This window comes from Zonotrichia albicollis, chromosome 3 (genome assembly GCF_047830755.1).
Source record: "Zonotrichia albicollis isolate bZonAlb1 chromosome 3, bZonAlb1.hap1, whole genome shotgun sequence".
Classification (NCBI taxonomy): Eukaryota; Metazoa; Chordata; class Aves; order Passeriformes; family Passerellidae; genus Zonotrichia; species Zonotrichia albicollis.
In genome coordinates this window covers 42,132,697-42,145,295 of record NC_133821.1, presented here as the reverse complement: position 1 = coordinate 42,145,295, position 12,599 = coordinate 42,132,697, and the positions used below count along the sequence as shown (strand labels likewise).

Here is a 12,599-nt window from a genome sequence, read left to right as displayed (position 1 = left end):
ATTGCCCAGAAGGTGGGAAGGGATGGAAATCAACCCACTTGCTTAATTCCCTGATATCTCCTGAGCAGGATGGTCAGTGGACCAACTCACTCAAGTATGTGCCTTGTCCCATCCTCAGATGACTACAGCCTGTAGAGCAAAAGGAAGCTGCTCCATTTTGCTCCAAGCCCAAGGAAGCTGCACTGTTTTCAAACTTGTGAGCTATGTGGGCCAGCAGTCCTGAAGGGACCCCTCTAGCTTGAAGTTATGCAAAACACAGATTGCTTTGGACAGGTTTGCACAGAAGAGCACTACTAGGTAAGGTAAGCATCTGGTTGTAAAGAATTCACCTGTTGCAAAGCAGGCTAGCACTGATTAAAAGCAGAGCAGCCCAAAGCAGGAAACTACAGTGGTGAGACCTCTTGAGTTATTGAATTTATTTCTATTTACTTTTCACCACCCATATCAGACTCCAGAGAAATTTACTATAAATTCAAATAGATTATTGAGCAGAGCAATAGCCAGAAAAAGCTGCTGAGGAACTAGAAACAACATTGCCTCAATCCTCTATGCCTCTCACATCCTCCTCAGCAAAACCTTAAAGTTAGGTCTGGACTAGACCATTTAGGTGGCAGAGACTTCATCTTTGCTGCTTTACAGATGAAACAATATTCACTTGCCTGAAATAAGCTTGCTGCTGGAGCATAGAAAAGCGTCACAGGAGGTGAGATTTAGGGTGCAATGAGAGAGAGGGCTTAAGAGGCAGATTGCTCTGTGGTGCCACTACAGTGCCTTGAGATCAAGTGTCTGTCTCCAATGAAGTCACAGGTTGAATGATGTGGCTACGGTGGCAGCCACAAGTTGTGTTTCTCAGGAAAGCAAATAAAACCAAGACCTTGAAGCAGAGTGTTTCTAAGACTGCACACCCAAAGCCCATTGCTCCCTGGAGCACTTCATTCAGAGGGTTCAGTGCTGGGGTGCTGCAGAGATGCCAGCCTCACTGCTTCCCGATTGGCCCACACAATTTCGTGAATGCGGAAATCTGTCTCCTGTTCCACCTCTGCGTGGCGGAGATCAAGCTCGGTCAAAGTCTTGTTGTTTGCCAGCCCTGCAAGCAGCTGCTTCCCACCATCCTGCAAAAGGATCAGAGGGGATGGTTAAAGGAGGATATCCAAAACAGAAGTGTATTGCTCCTTTTCCCTCCTCCCCAGGGCAACTTCTGCTGCTGCCAGTGGGAGGTCCATGAGATAGTGCCAAAAGGGATAAAGGCCTCCACCCAGGTCCGAAATGTTGCTCACAGGAGAAGTGCAAAGGAGGAATGTAACCTTATGCAGCTCTCTGTGACATGACACATGCTAATGACTCCCTCTGGGTACCATGTCAGGAGTTCTCAAGCTCATGCTGGTTAGTAACATCTGACAATGATAACCTGAGAGGAGTCTGCTCTCCCCTGTCCCCCAGTTCCCAGCTTATTGCTGGCTGGGCACAAATGGATTAGAGTGCTGTTCCTCATCTTGGCAGTTGTGAGAGCCCCAGAACTGGCAGTTTTCTGTCTGGATGCCATTTCCCAGGCTGGGTTGGCTTTACTGAGAGGAGTATCTCATGGAACTGAAGACCAGCCTTCATGAGACAGAAAAGGTGATGTAGCCTTTGGGAGGCACCCACCCAGAGGGAGGTTTTCCCCCCCATACATGAAGCACTGTATTTAGGGATGTGAGAATTTCCAGAATTTTTTTTCTGCTGTTGCTATTCTCTTACAGGTACCAAATACACCTCCTGCCCCTTCTCCTCCATCCAGATGGCCCTCTCATCCCAACACCCTGCCTCTTAGCCCTTTTGCCAAAAAGGACAGAGCAAAAAGGTCTGGGAAGAGGTCTCTTTTTAATGGGCTACAGAGGTCAGAATTGAATGCATCTCTAGCAAAACCCCCAATGTTCCCAAAGATAATATTACCAGCCACCTTTTGGGCTGCCATGGAACTTCACAAATGGGTAACAGGAGAGCTCATCAGAAGGAAGATTCTAAGCACAGAGATAATTATTTACTAAACAAAAATCCTTCTATCCTTTCCAACCTTTGCCCCCTTCTATCATTAAACTCAAATGGGTTTCCACATCCAGGACCATAAAACTCAGAACTCACAAAAGGTTTTCTCCCATCAAATCCTTTTAAAACCCTTGTCAAATACATTGATGCCAATATTCCTGCCAGCAGGGACAGCTGGTCTTGCTGTCTCTTTATTTGACAGTGAGAATAATCGAGGCAGCACAGAAAGTTTAAAAGCCAGCATGATTGCTTTTGGCTGTCTAGTTTCAGATTTCTAAAGCTCTTTTTAATCAGCAGAAGAGAAGCGGTCTGGTTTGTGGGCATGTTGCATACTGCAGCTCTTAGGGATGTAGTAAGATCTGTGGATGTTCCTCTGTCTAGAAAATGTAAGCCTGTGTTTTAGGAGCCACTTACAAGCACACAGACACGACACTCCTGACCCACCGCACCGCTCCTGGTGAGTTACAGAAGCTCAACAACCAAGCCCATTTGCTAACAGTCTCCTCTGAGCATGTGATGGACAGGAGAAATTCTGGGAAGGGTGACACTATCTGTGTGCTGCTGAGTGACAGATGGCACAGCAGATCCAAAGCACAGAGGAAATGCATGAGACCCTCATCTCATGCTGCCTATCATTAACTACGCTCACATGTGCGAAGCATCTGTGACTTCTCACAGACATGCTTCCTGGTTTTCAGTTTCCTGGGGGTAAAATCCCTCTCTGCCCAAAAGCCCAAAGCCTCAAAGACAGATTCAGCCCTATGAACAGAGCTAGATGTTACAAGCGAGGTAAATGCATGTTCATGCAGAGAAGGTGTCCTTCTCTTTCCTGACATCTGCTACAGTCTCTTCCTGGCTCACAACTGATTGTTATCATTGCAAGAATACAAAATGAGGGATGCATTTGCCTCTGTGGCTTTGAGACAGCCTCAGGATCTGCTTTGCAAGGCCACCACACAGGCTCACAGACTGCAGGCAGAAAAGGCTTCTCTTACCAGCCCCAGGTGGTTGCATGAGAAGTTGATGCTTGTCAGAGAGGTGTTCTGAGCCAGGACCTGGGAGAACACTGCTGCAGTTGGCTCTGACAGGTTATTACTTCCCAGATGGAGGCACTTCAGGCTGGTGTTGGTCAGCAGGGCACGGCCGATCGCCTCCCCGCCTTTGTCCTCCACGAAGTTGAGGCGCAGGTTCAGGGAGGTCAGGGTGGAGCTCTCAGCCAGGCCTTGAGCAAGAGCCTGAGCCCCCAGGTGACAGATCTGGTTGTTACACAGATTGAGAGTTTCTAGTTTGCTGTGGCTGATCAGCTTGCCAATCGCTTGTGCCCCGTGGTCCCTGATGAGATTGTGGGACAAGTCCAGCTCCAACAAGCGAGGGTGATTCTGCAAGCTACGGGCCAGGAGCTTGATCTTCTCATCGTCCACTTTGCTTCGTGTCAGCTTGAAAACCTGTGGGCATAAAAACCAGGGTCACTACAACAGCCAAGGCTTTGGACTGAGCTTTGTACAAAACCATCATGGAGTTAAACCTATGGTCCACCAGACAGGATTCATCTCCCTTCACTTCAGACACCTCTAGCAAGCAGGCTCAAGTATTTGCTTTCCTAGTGGGCTGAAACTTCCAGGAAGCAGGGCATGCCACTGATGTCCCATGCCTATTCTACGGAAAAAGGGTTTGCCTCCTGGAAATGCCTGTTCCTTTCCTCTGACTGCACAAAATCTCTAACTGGGGGCTAAATTAAAGCAAGATAAAGCTGTCAAAACATCTGCAGCAACTGGCAGCAGAACCCAGCCCAGATCACAGTCAAACCTGTCTGGATGAACATGTGCACCAGTGATAACCACAGAACAATGTCCCGTGTGCCTGGGGCATCCTAATAGCCACAAGAGAGGTAATTACTCTTCTGGAAGCCATATTTCCCAAAGTATGAGAGTCTGTGGGGAGTTCATCCAGCTCACTCCTGCTCCACTCTGGATAGCAATGCCCACTGATGTTTTGGAGGGGCTGAGTATCTGTATCTGCACTATCCCTCATTGCTAAGGCAAGTGTGAGTGTTTCCCCACACTATTCTTGGGGGTCCTCTCTCCTCTGGGAGAGGCTGACATGCATTTACTGAGCAAAACTACCAAAAACTCCTTATGAAAAGCTCCCTCTGGACTTTTCCTCTCCTGTCTCCCAGAACCATATGAGAGTTAAAACAGTAGAGTGCTGCTGCCTCTTATGCTACAGGCAACAAGTTTTGTGGGAGGAAACATTCTTCTCACTGATCCCCAGACAACCCATTCTAACAAGGACATGGCAGAACAAGATACTCAGCACTAGGCCAGCAGGTTAACATCTCTGCACTCTGTCAGAGTCTGTAACTTGCAAAAGGAAGGGTGGTACCAGCAAGCAGAACTGATCCCGGTATTTCTATCCACAGGCAATTTGAAGATCTAGCTGAGGCAGTAAGGTTCAGTTTGGGGTATATTACTTTCAAGTTACGGCACATCCTCACGGCAGAAGCCAAGTTGGAGCAGTCCAGCTCAGTGAAGTTAAAGAGGTTCCACTCAAAGTTCATGCCACAGCTCTTCACATCATAAATGAGATGAAGCTCTTCAAGGTGAGGCAGAGAAGTAATGAGCTCTTTCAGGTTGTAGTGATGCTTGTAGACCTCACCCATTTCAGCCTCATCCTCTGCGTCAGAGAGGTCATGGCCCTCCTCCTTTGGATCCACCTGCAAAGGTGGCAGGAACTGATTGATCTCCAGTTTCCGCACGTAGTCTTGGCAGAGCGGGATGAGGTCTAGGACCTGGTCGGGGTCTGTGGTGTTAGGGATGAAAAACTTCAGAATGTTCTCCAGGTGACGTTCAAAGAACATCCGTTTCCAGCTGTCCCCGTAGTTGGACACGTCACACACTTGCCAGCGCTCCATACAGCACCTCTTCCAGTACTCCTCATGGCTTACTCTGTTGGCAGTCACAGAGAGTGGAAGGCTGGTGGAGAGCTTCTCCACCACCTTCTTTTGGTGCTCAGGCAGAAGATCATTCAAAATAGGGTTGTCTGGAAGAGATAAAAAGAATGAGAGGTTGGTCTGGGCATAGGAACAATTGCTGGCACTATGGTTCTGCCCTGGCCCCCAGCTGTGTGCCCATGCCCTCCCCTCTGATGGCACTGGCTCTCTCCTTGGTTGCCAGCAGCTGGAGCACAGAGCTAAGTTGGCAGAACACATGTAGGATTCATCTGTACATTTCCATGTATGATTTCTAACTTTTACAATGAAACATCAGTGCAATTTGGTTTACTCTCATAATAGTTGGGAACTGCACCAGACACTGTGCTCCCCATTTCAACTTGGTTTGAATGCCAAAAAAATCTTGGTTTTATATTCAGGGCAGGAATTCGGTTCTCAAGAGAACTAATTCAGCCTTACAGTGATGGGAGAGCTTGGCCTGCCATTTGCTGAACTTTCTCCCTTTTGGTTTCTAAGCATATTGAAGAACAGTATTTGAGAACAACTGTGTGCTTTTCATGCAGGTCCTTGTGCCTATTTATCTTAATTCAAGCATTGGTCTTGTGGGGGGGCGTATGTGGCCTGAAGTTCGAAGTCCGGCTAGCTGAGGGCGAATGGCCGACGCCCCTCTGCAATTCCTGGCCAGCACCCCTCGGCGTCTGATGGCCTCGGGCTGTGCTGGCTGCGGACTGGCTCACACCGCTGGTATTGGCGAGGAACGGTGCTGACCACTTCACCGGGGGTTAGCGTCAGTTTATTGAAGGTGTAGCAGGATCCAACGTGGGGAAACCAACCGGGAAAGTGGCCCCAAATAGGGGGTGAAACAGGATTATAAAGGAGGGGGGTGGGTACAGGCGGAACCAATCGGGAAAGGTGAGGGGATGAAGTTCACAGAACTGACACTCCATGGAAATCAGTAATCAAAAGGTAAGGGAGGGGTCCCGGGACCCCAGCCAACCAATACCTCCAGGGGAACGAAAGTTCTGGAAAACCAGGAGGAGTGGGGGGTGATTGACTGAGCCCAGGGAGGAGAAAAGATTTACTAAAAAGGGAAAAAGGGGCAGGAGAAGTTATATAACTTGGGTGACAGACACAGGGGTAACCATGGTAACCTAACGGACATCAGGGCTGTGGCGGGAAAAACTGGGGGGGACAAAACCATTTTACACTTAATAGGGGGAAACAATACATAAATTGGGGAAATAACACAAGAAACTTAACAACACACTACAACAGGTCTTACCTCAAATTGATTCCTGCTCCTTTTAGCTGAGGCACACTCCTAGCTTTTAGGTCCACCTTGTTTAAATAAAAATTCTGTTTTCCCAGGTACTCTTTCCCCTGAGTCTCTTTCCCAATGCTTGCCCTAAGCTGTCTTGTCTGTCACAGCTGTCTTCTCTGGTGGAAGTTCTTTATGCCCAGAAATGCCAGAGAAAAGCCATGTGTACTCACACCATGAATATTTGGTCATGCATACACAGTTGTATTGAGTAACATAAATCATCAGTGAAGAAACTTATCTGTGCATGGGAAACCAGATTATTAAACACAAAGTAGGATTAGCTTTATAGTTCCCCAATTTCTGGAGCATTCCCTTCCTAAGGACACTGACAGTTTTACCACAGCCTCTTCCTGGACTCTATTCCAGTGTGCCACAGCTGACACTGCGGTGACCTTCTCTGCGAAGTCCCATGACACAAGCAGAGGTGAGACACGTATGGGCAGGGCTGGGCTAGCTTCACTCAGGCTCACTCAGGCCCCACTGTGGGCAAGGTGCAGCCTCACAGCTCAGGTAACAGCACGAGGGTCCCCATTAAAATGAGCACACAGATTTTATGTGTGCACAGTGCAGGTCCAATGCAATTGGCATCAAACTGACTGATCAGGCTGCTGGGACTGCAAGGTTGTCCCAGCTCAGACCCTCAAGTACCTTCAGCTCCTGGCATAAGGCAGCACTAAGTTCCTTTGTACTGTCTTACAGTCCCAGTGCGGACATAGCCTTAAAACTATCTTTGGTCTTTGCTGCCACTTCACTGAGTCAGCCAAAAAGACAGGCCCTTCTTCTCCCCCTCCCAGTCAGTTCTTTCTCAGATGAGACACGCTTCTTCTGTTTTGCTGTGTTTCATCAGTCCACCTGCTTCAAAAGCACATTCCCTGCCTGAGGATATAACTTGTCACATCACCACCAAAAGCCATGGAGGAGGGCTCAGCCTGTGAGTACAATACTGAGATGATAGCTCCTTTGGGCAGGAGCAATTCTGCATCTCTTTGTACAGCACTCAGTACAACAGGGCCCCATCCTCGAGCACTACCCTAACGTCTGTACGAATCAAGAGCAGGAAACAGCAACTGCACAGCCCCAGTCATGGTTGAGGTGAGTCCAGAAGAGCATGGATGGAAGAAGATGTGATAGAACAAGGTCAGTACAGATTCACATCCTGGAGTGCAGCCCAGAGGACTACAGCCATCCCTGGAGTGTACAGATACATAGCAACTAAACAGTTTGTTTAACTGGCTGCCCAAGGGGATATTTCTGCCCATCTGCTCCTCTGGCAGGGCTGGGTGCCACACTGCCTTTCAGATGCATCTGCCTGCCTTGGTGACCCTCTGCTCTGTGGGACTGACCCTCTTTCCACGTGTCCTAGAGTCAATGTGCTCCCACTTACTTTCGAAATTGTGAGCGATGTGCTGGAGGCAGAGCTCCGTGAGGGGGGGGACAGTGACCAGGGACCAGCTGAGATCGTCGGTGATGCAGTGGCGTGTGTAGAATGAGACATCAGTGAGGCTGGCCTGAGGTGGACACGGTGAGGGAAGGGATCTGCTCTTATCACCAGCTTCTGTCTGCTGCATCCTTGCTCAGGACCTACTTCTCCTTCAGGAGAAGCAAGGGGAAAATTCCTTGAGAGTCACCACTAAATGGTTACCTGCAAAATAAAAAGGCAGCTTTAGAAAGAAGCTGGCAACATTAATGGTCAGCTCACACTGCTCTCCTGTAACACACTTGCCCTTTGCCTGCCACCTTTGCTTTGGACTGGAAGCACTGCAGCCAAACAACTATTACTGAGCCTCATCTTTATACCCTGCCCTGTGCAAAGAGGTCTCTAGGCACCACATACAATAATGAGATAATAACGTGGTGTTAATTCAGAGTGCTGTTGAAGAGGATGGACAGGAATTGATTGTTTACTGCCTTTTCCAATAAAAGTAATAGGGGAAGCTGGCAAGAGCTAGGCTTAAAGCAAAGGGTTCTTCACACAGGCTGCAGTTGAATTGGGGAATTCCTTGCCACAGGATGCTGCGGATGTTAGGAGTCTGCAGACTCTAAGAAAAGTCCATGATAGAGAAACCCTTTGAGAAATGATGAAATACACAGAAGTCATGTGGCTCAGTGTGAGCAGCTGAACACAGCTGGAGGTGGGGAGAGTGCTGGAGGAAAGAACACATACTTGCATTGTTTTTCTGCTCTTCTCCAGGTGTCTGCTTCTAGCCATTGTCAGAGATGGGTTTTTGGGCCAGCTATCCCCTGGTTTGATCTGGTATGTCTGTTCTTATGACTCTCTAAAGACAGATGCTTTACAGATGAATACATTTAAGTGTATTCTTTTCCTGCTTTTCTCCATTATTCTCTGGCTGAACTCCTTCCAAACATCCATTAACTGATGAGATGGGTCAGACCTGTTCAGACCACACTGAGCCTAAGCAGATATGAGCTAAAAGAATCAGCCTGGAGCAGAAGGAAGGATGCCTGGTCCTATTAACTTTGCAGAGCTTTCCCAGACCAAAGTTTTCCATTGGCTGTTACCTATTCCAGCCTCAAGGCCAGTGCTCTCAGAATCCCACACGTATGGTTATTGCCTGGAAGTCCTAATGGTTCTCTAACCAGCCAGTCTGAAAGAGGCAGAAAAGACACCAGGAAAGAAGCATCCACTCGAGTTTTGGGTTCCACAAGAGCACCAGGTCTGGTGAGCACCCCCCAGGGCATACAGACCCATGCTGATCCTTACTGGGGCTACTGGGACTTAACAGGGCTGCAGCACAGGGCTGGGCAGTTTCAGGCTGCAGGACACCTAAAAGAAGCATGAGGCAGAGGTGGATGGCAGCGCCAGAGGTGAGATCTTCCTGCAAGACCAAGAGGATATCTCAGGGCAGTGGTGGCCTTGTACCAACAAGATCAAAGGATCCTGTGGAAGGATAACTGCCATGTAGTATCTTTGGCCACCATATCCCTCACCTGAAGGGTGGTTTGATCCCAACCAGCTCCTCCTTTATGAGGGATGTGATCCAGACAGTGGTCCCTAGATGAACCACCTTAGTCCTTCCTTCCCCTGCACAAGGTTGCTCCTTTCACCTCTGCCTTCCCAGCTGATGCTGCTTCTGCCCTCTCTCTGAAAGCTTTGGAGCTGGCTTTGCTAGTGTTACTCCCTTTGCTCCGTCCCCCTCCAAAAGGCATCTGAGGAAGGGCCTGCAAAAGAGGGAAGAGATCTGTGAAATGCTGAGGTCTAGAAGAGTGGAGCAAATGATTCATGCTGTAAATATGGCTATGTAAAAAAGGCTTCTTCAAATGCACTTGAGGCAGGCCTGAGAGGCACAGTTGGGAAAGGGTGGGGATGGCAGAGGCAGGGCATTCTCTGGGCCAAAGCAGGAGGATGAAGAGTGCCAAGGACAAGGAAGCTGTATTTCCTGGGAGGCAGTATTGTACAGATGACAAAGGTAAAGGCTGTAGAAAAAGGGAGCCTGATCTGATGAAGGGTGGAAATGGGGAGAGGAGTGAGTGTTAGGCAGCTGTGAGAATGCTGGGAATCCTTTCCCTGCAAAGGTCCTTGTGCCTGTGGAAGGTGCTATGATGATAGGTCACCTTTCAGGGGGAAAAGAAGAGACCTGATTCTCCACAGCACACTAACCCAGCTGAGGCCCAACTCCTGGTGTGCTCGATGGACTTCTATGGAAGGGCAAAACACAGCCAGGAGGCAGTGAGGTGGCATTAATAGAAGTGACTGGGAAAATTGTTTTCTCCTTGCTCAGTCCTTTGTACTATTCAAAAAGCATCTGTGTCATTTTGTCCCCCAGGCCAATCACAGCTGATTGGAGCTTCTGATGGCTTTCCTGACCTTTTGGTAACAATCATTAAAAGGCAGCGGTTGGGGAGAGCCAGTGCAGCATTGATGGCCTAGGATTATTTCCTGTTTGCTCCAGGAGGTTATGGGATTGCCTGTTTACCCATGGCAGGTTGATTTTCAGAGGGTAGGTAACCCATGGCACATGCAGGGCTGCCAAATGGGCTCCAAGAGTCCAGGCAGGAGACATAGCTGCACTGAGGCAGTGCTGCCCAGGCTGCTGAGAGGTTTTCCCTTCATCTGAGCCCGAGAGCAAGTCAGCTCAGCTGACTCCACCATGCCCACTTGTCATTCACTAGAAAGCCAACAGGAGCAAGGCTGCAAAGCATCCAAATCAACCCCATTCCTGCTGCCAGGTCTGATGCTGAGCCACTGCTCCCAATACATCCAATCCCTCCACACCAGCGTGGTGAGCACACCTGCCAGGTGCCCTTAGCACCAGGGAAGAGCCTCCTTCACAGCTCACCCCCTCTGCTTTGTCTGCAGGAGTCTCACCCAGCCAGAGCAGAGACTCTAAGCCAGCTTCCAGAGTCAGGTTTGCCAAGCACGTATTTAAGCACAGGAGTAGTGCCACAATTCACTATCAATAAAACAAGCCAACACTGTTAATGCACACTCCTTCCCACCCACTCTGCATACACATCAGTCACCTATCCTAAAAAGGATTTATTAGACAATATACAGTGAACAGAGCCATGTAGCAAATTCCCAATTTTTGTCATTTAACACCCAGATCAGACTGAAAAGTAAATAATGCTTGAACTTCTTAAAAAAATAAAGGAAATCACACATCCCTTCCCCAAGAGGAACTGACAGAAATCTACTCACACAACCAAATTATGCTGCTACTAACATGCCTTACAAACCTTCTTCAACTAATCCTGTTTTGATCTGGAAATAAAAGATTTTTGCTCTTTTCATTCACACCAAATCCCAGAGAGACCAGAAAAAAAAAGAGCTGCATGGAAACTGGTGACCTTTGGCTGATGTTCCTACCAGGATTACAGAGATACAAAAAATGGAACAACAGTAAACACTGTGCTTACTGGAGAGTTTGTAAGAGCAGGATAAATTATTTCAGAGAGTGGTTATGCCCCAGCCAAGACTGCATTTGCACTGAAGCTCTGCCTGCCCATTAATTGAGGAGGCTCTTATGCCACTGCAGCAGCACCCTGAAAATGCCAGTTGTTCTGCAGGTGTGCCAACCTTAATGCTATTACGTGTAGTCCAGGCAAGTGATCCTGAGTCTGGATAACACCACTGATCCCACTGACACCCGTGGGGACTTGCCATGCTGTGGCACCTCCATGGGCTAATGCTAAGAGTGCATTAGGACACCGTGTTGCAGTCTAAGTCTGGGCCTGAGACACTGCAATGGGCTTTGAGTGAGTTAAAAAAAAAAAAAAAAAAAAAGAAAGCCAAATGAAGAATCTATTTAGCTTCAAATATAATGAAATTTGTCTGCAGTGGGAGATTGGGCAGAGTGAGGCCAGCTGGCCGTTTGGGAATTTGGTTAATGTCACCACTGTAATCCTGGCGGTGTGAAGGGCCAAAACTGTGCTCCCGCATCTCTGTCAGCGCGGCCTGGGAAGGGCCACTGCCCCAGTGGGATGTCAGAGAACCCAAAACTCAAAAAAGCATTGCACATCGCAGACCCGGCCACTGCGCGCAGCCGGCTCTGCCGAGCCGGTCCCTGGAGGCTCGGAGAGGGCTCCCTTCCCCAGAGGGCAAGGAGAACGCCTGGGTGCCCCGCCAGCCCAGCTCCGGGGGATGCCGGCCCTGCGCTCCCCCCGCCAGCCAAACTCCTCTCCAGAGACCCCGAGAGGGACAGGAACTCATCGGCGCGGCCGCTTCGTTACGAGCCAGGCCTGCGAACCTCCGGGAAGGGCCGCTCAGGGGCGCTGGGTGTGCCCAGCCCTGCGAACCGCCGGGGGAAGGCCCGCTCAGGGGCGCTGGGTGTGCCCAGAGCTGCGAACCCCCAGGAAGGGCCGCTCAGGGGCACTGGGTGTGCCCAGAGCTGCGAACCGCCGGTAAGGGCTCGGTCAGGGGCACGGGGTGTGCCCAGCCCTGCGAACCGCCGGGGGAGGGTCCGGGACGTGAAACGCACGGGTCCCTCCCGGCACCTGTGCCTGTGGGATTCGGCTGCCGGCTCTGTCTTGCTGCTGCGGGGCAGGGAACGGAGCGGGACCAGGACTAGCCCGGCCCCTGCGCTCGCCACGACCGCTGTCGCCACGGACGCGGCCGTTGCCGGGGCGGGGCTGCCGCGGGCCGCGACCCCCGGCCGGGCACGCGTGGGGCTCGGGACAGCCGGGCCCGGGTGCGCGGCCCGGTCCGAGCCAGGCCTAGGCAGGGCGCCGGGCTCCCTTCATGGGCCTCCCCGGCTGTCACCGGGCCTGCCCGCTGCCAGGGCATGCGGGGCGCCAAGAACCAGCAGGAAGGCAGAGGGACGGGATTTGGGATGGGCTCTCCCG

The 12,599-nt window shown here is 50.2% G+C and overlaps 1 protein-coding gene across 1 annotated transcript; it reads right to left on the bottom strand.

Moving 5' to 3' along the window:
• Window positions 1-416: 416 nt before the first annotated feature.
• Window positions 417-12,379, bottom strand: DRC5 (dynein regulatory complex subunit 5). The gene is made up of 5 exons (XM_074538632.1): window positions 12,252-12,379; window positions 7,681-7,938; window positions 4,496-5,064; window positions 3,021-3,470; window positions 417-1,112 (listed from the first exon to the last, which is right to left on the bottom strand). The coding sequence occupies exons 2-5, from the start codon at window positions 7,862-7,864 to the stop codon at window positions 933-935; spliced, it is 1,383 nt and encodes a 460-aa protein (XP_074394733.1). The 5' UTR covers window positions 7,865-7,938; window positions 12,252-12,379; the 3' UTR covers window positions 417-932.
• Window positions 12,380-12,599: the final 220 nt, after the last annotated feature.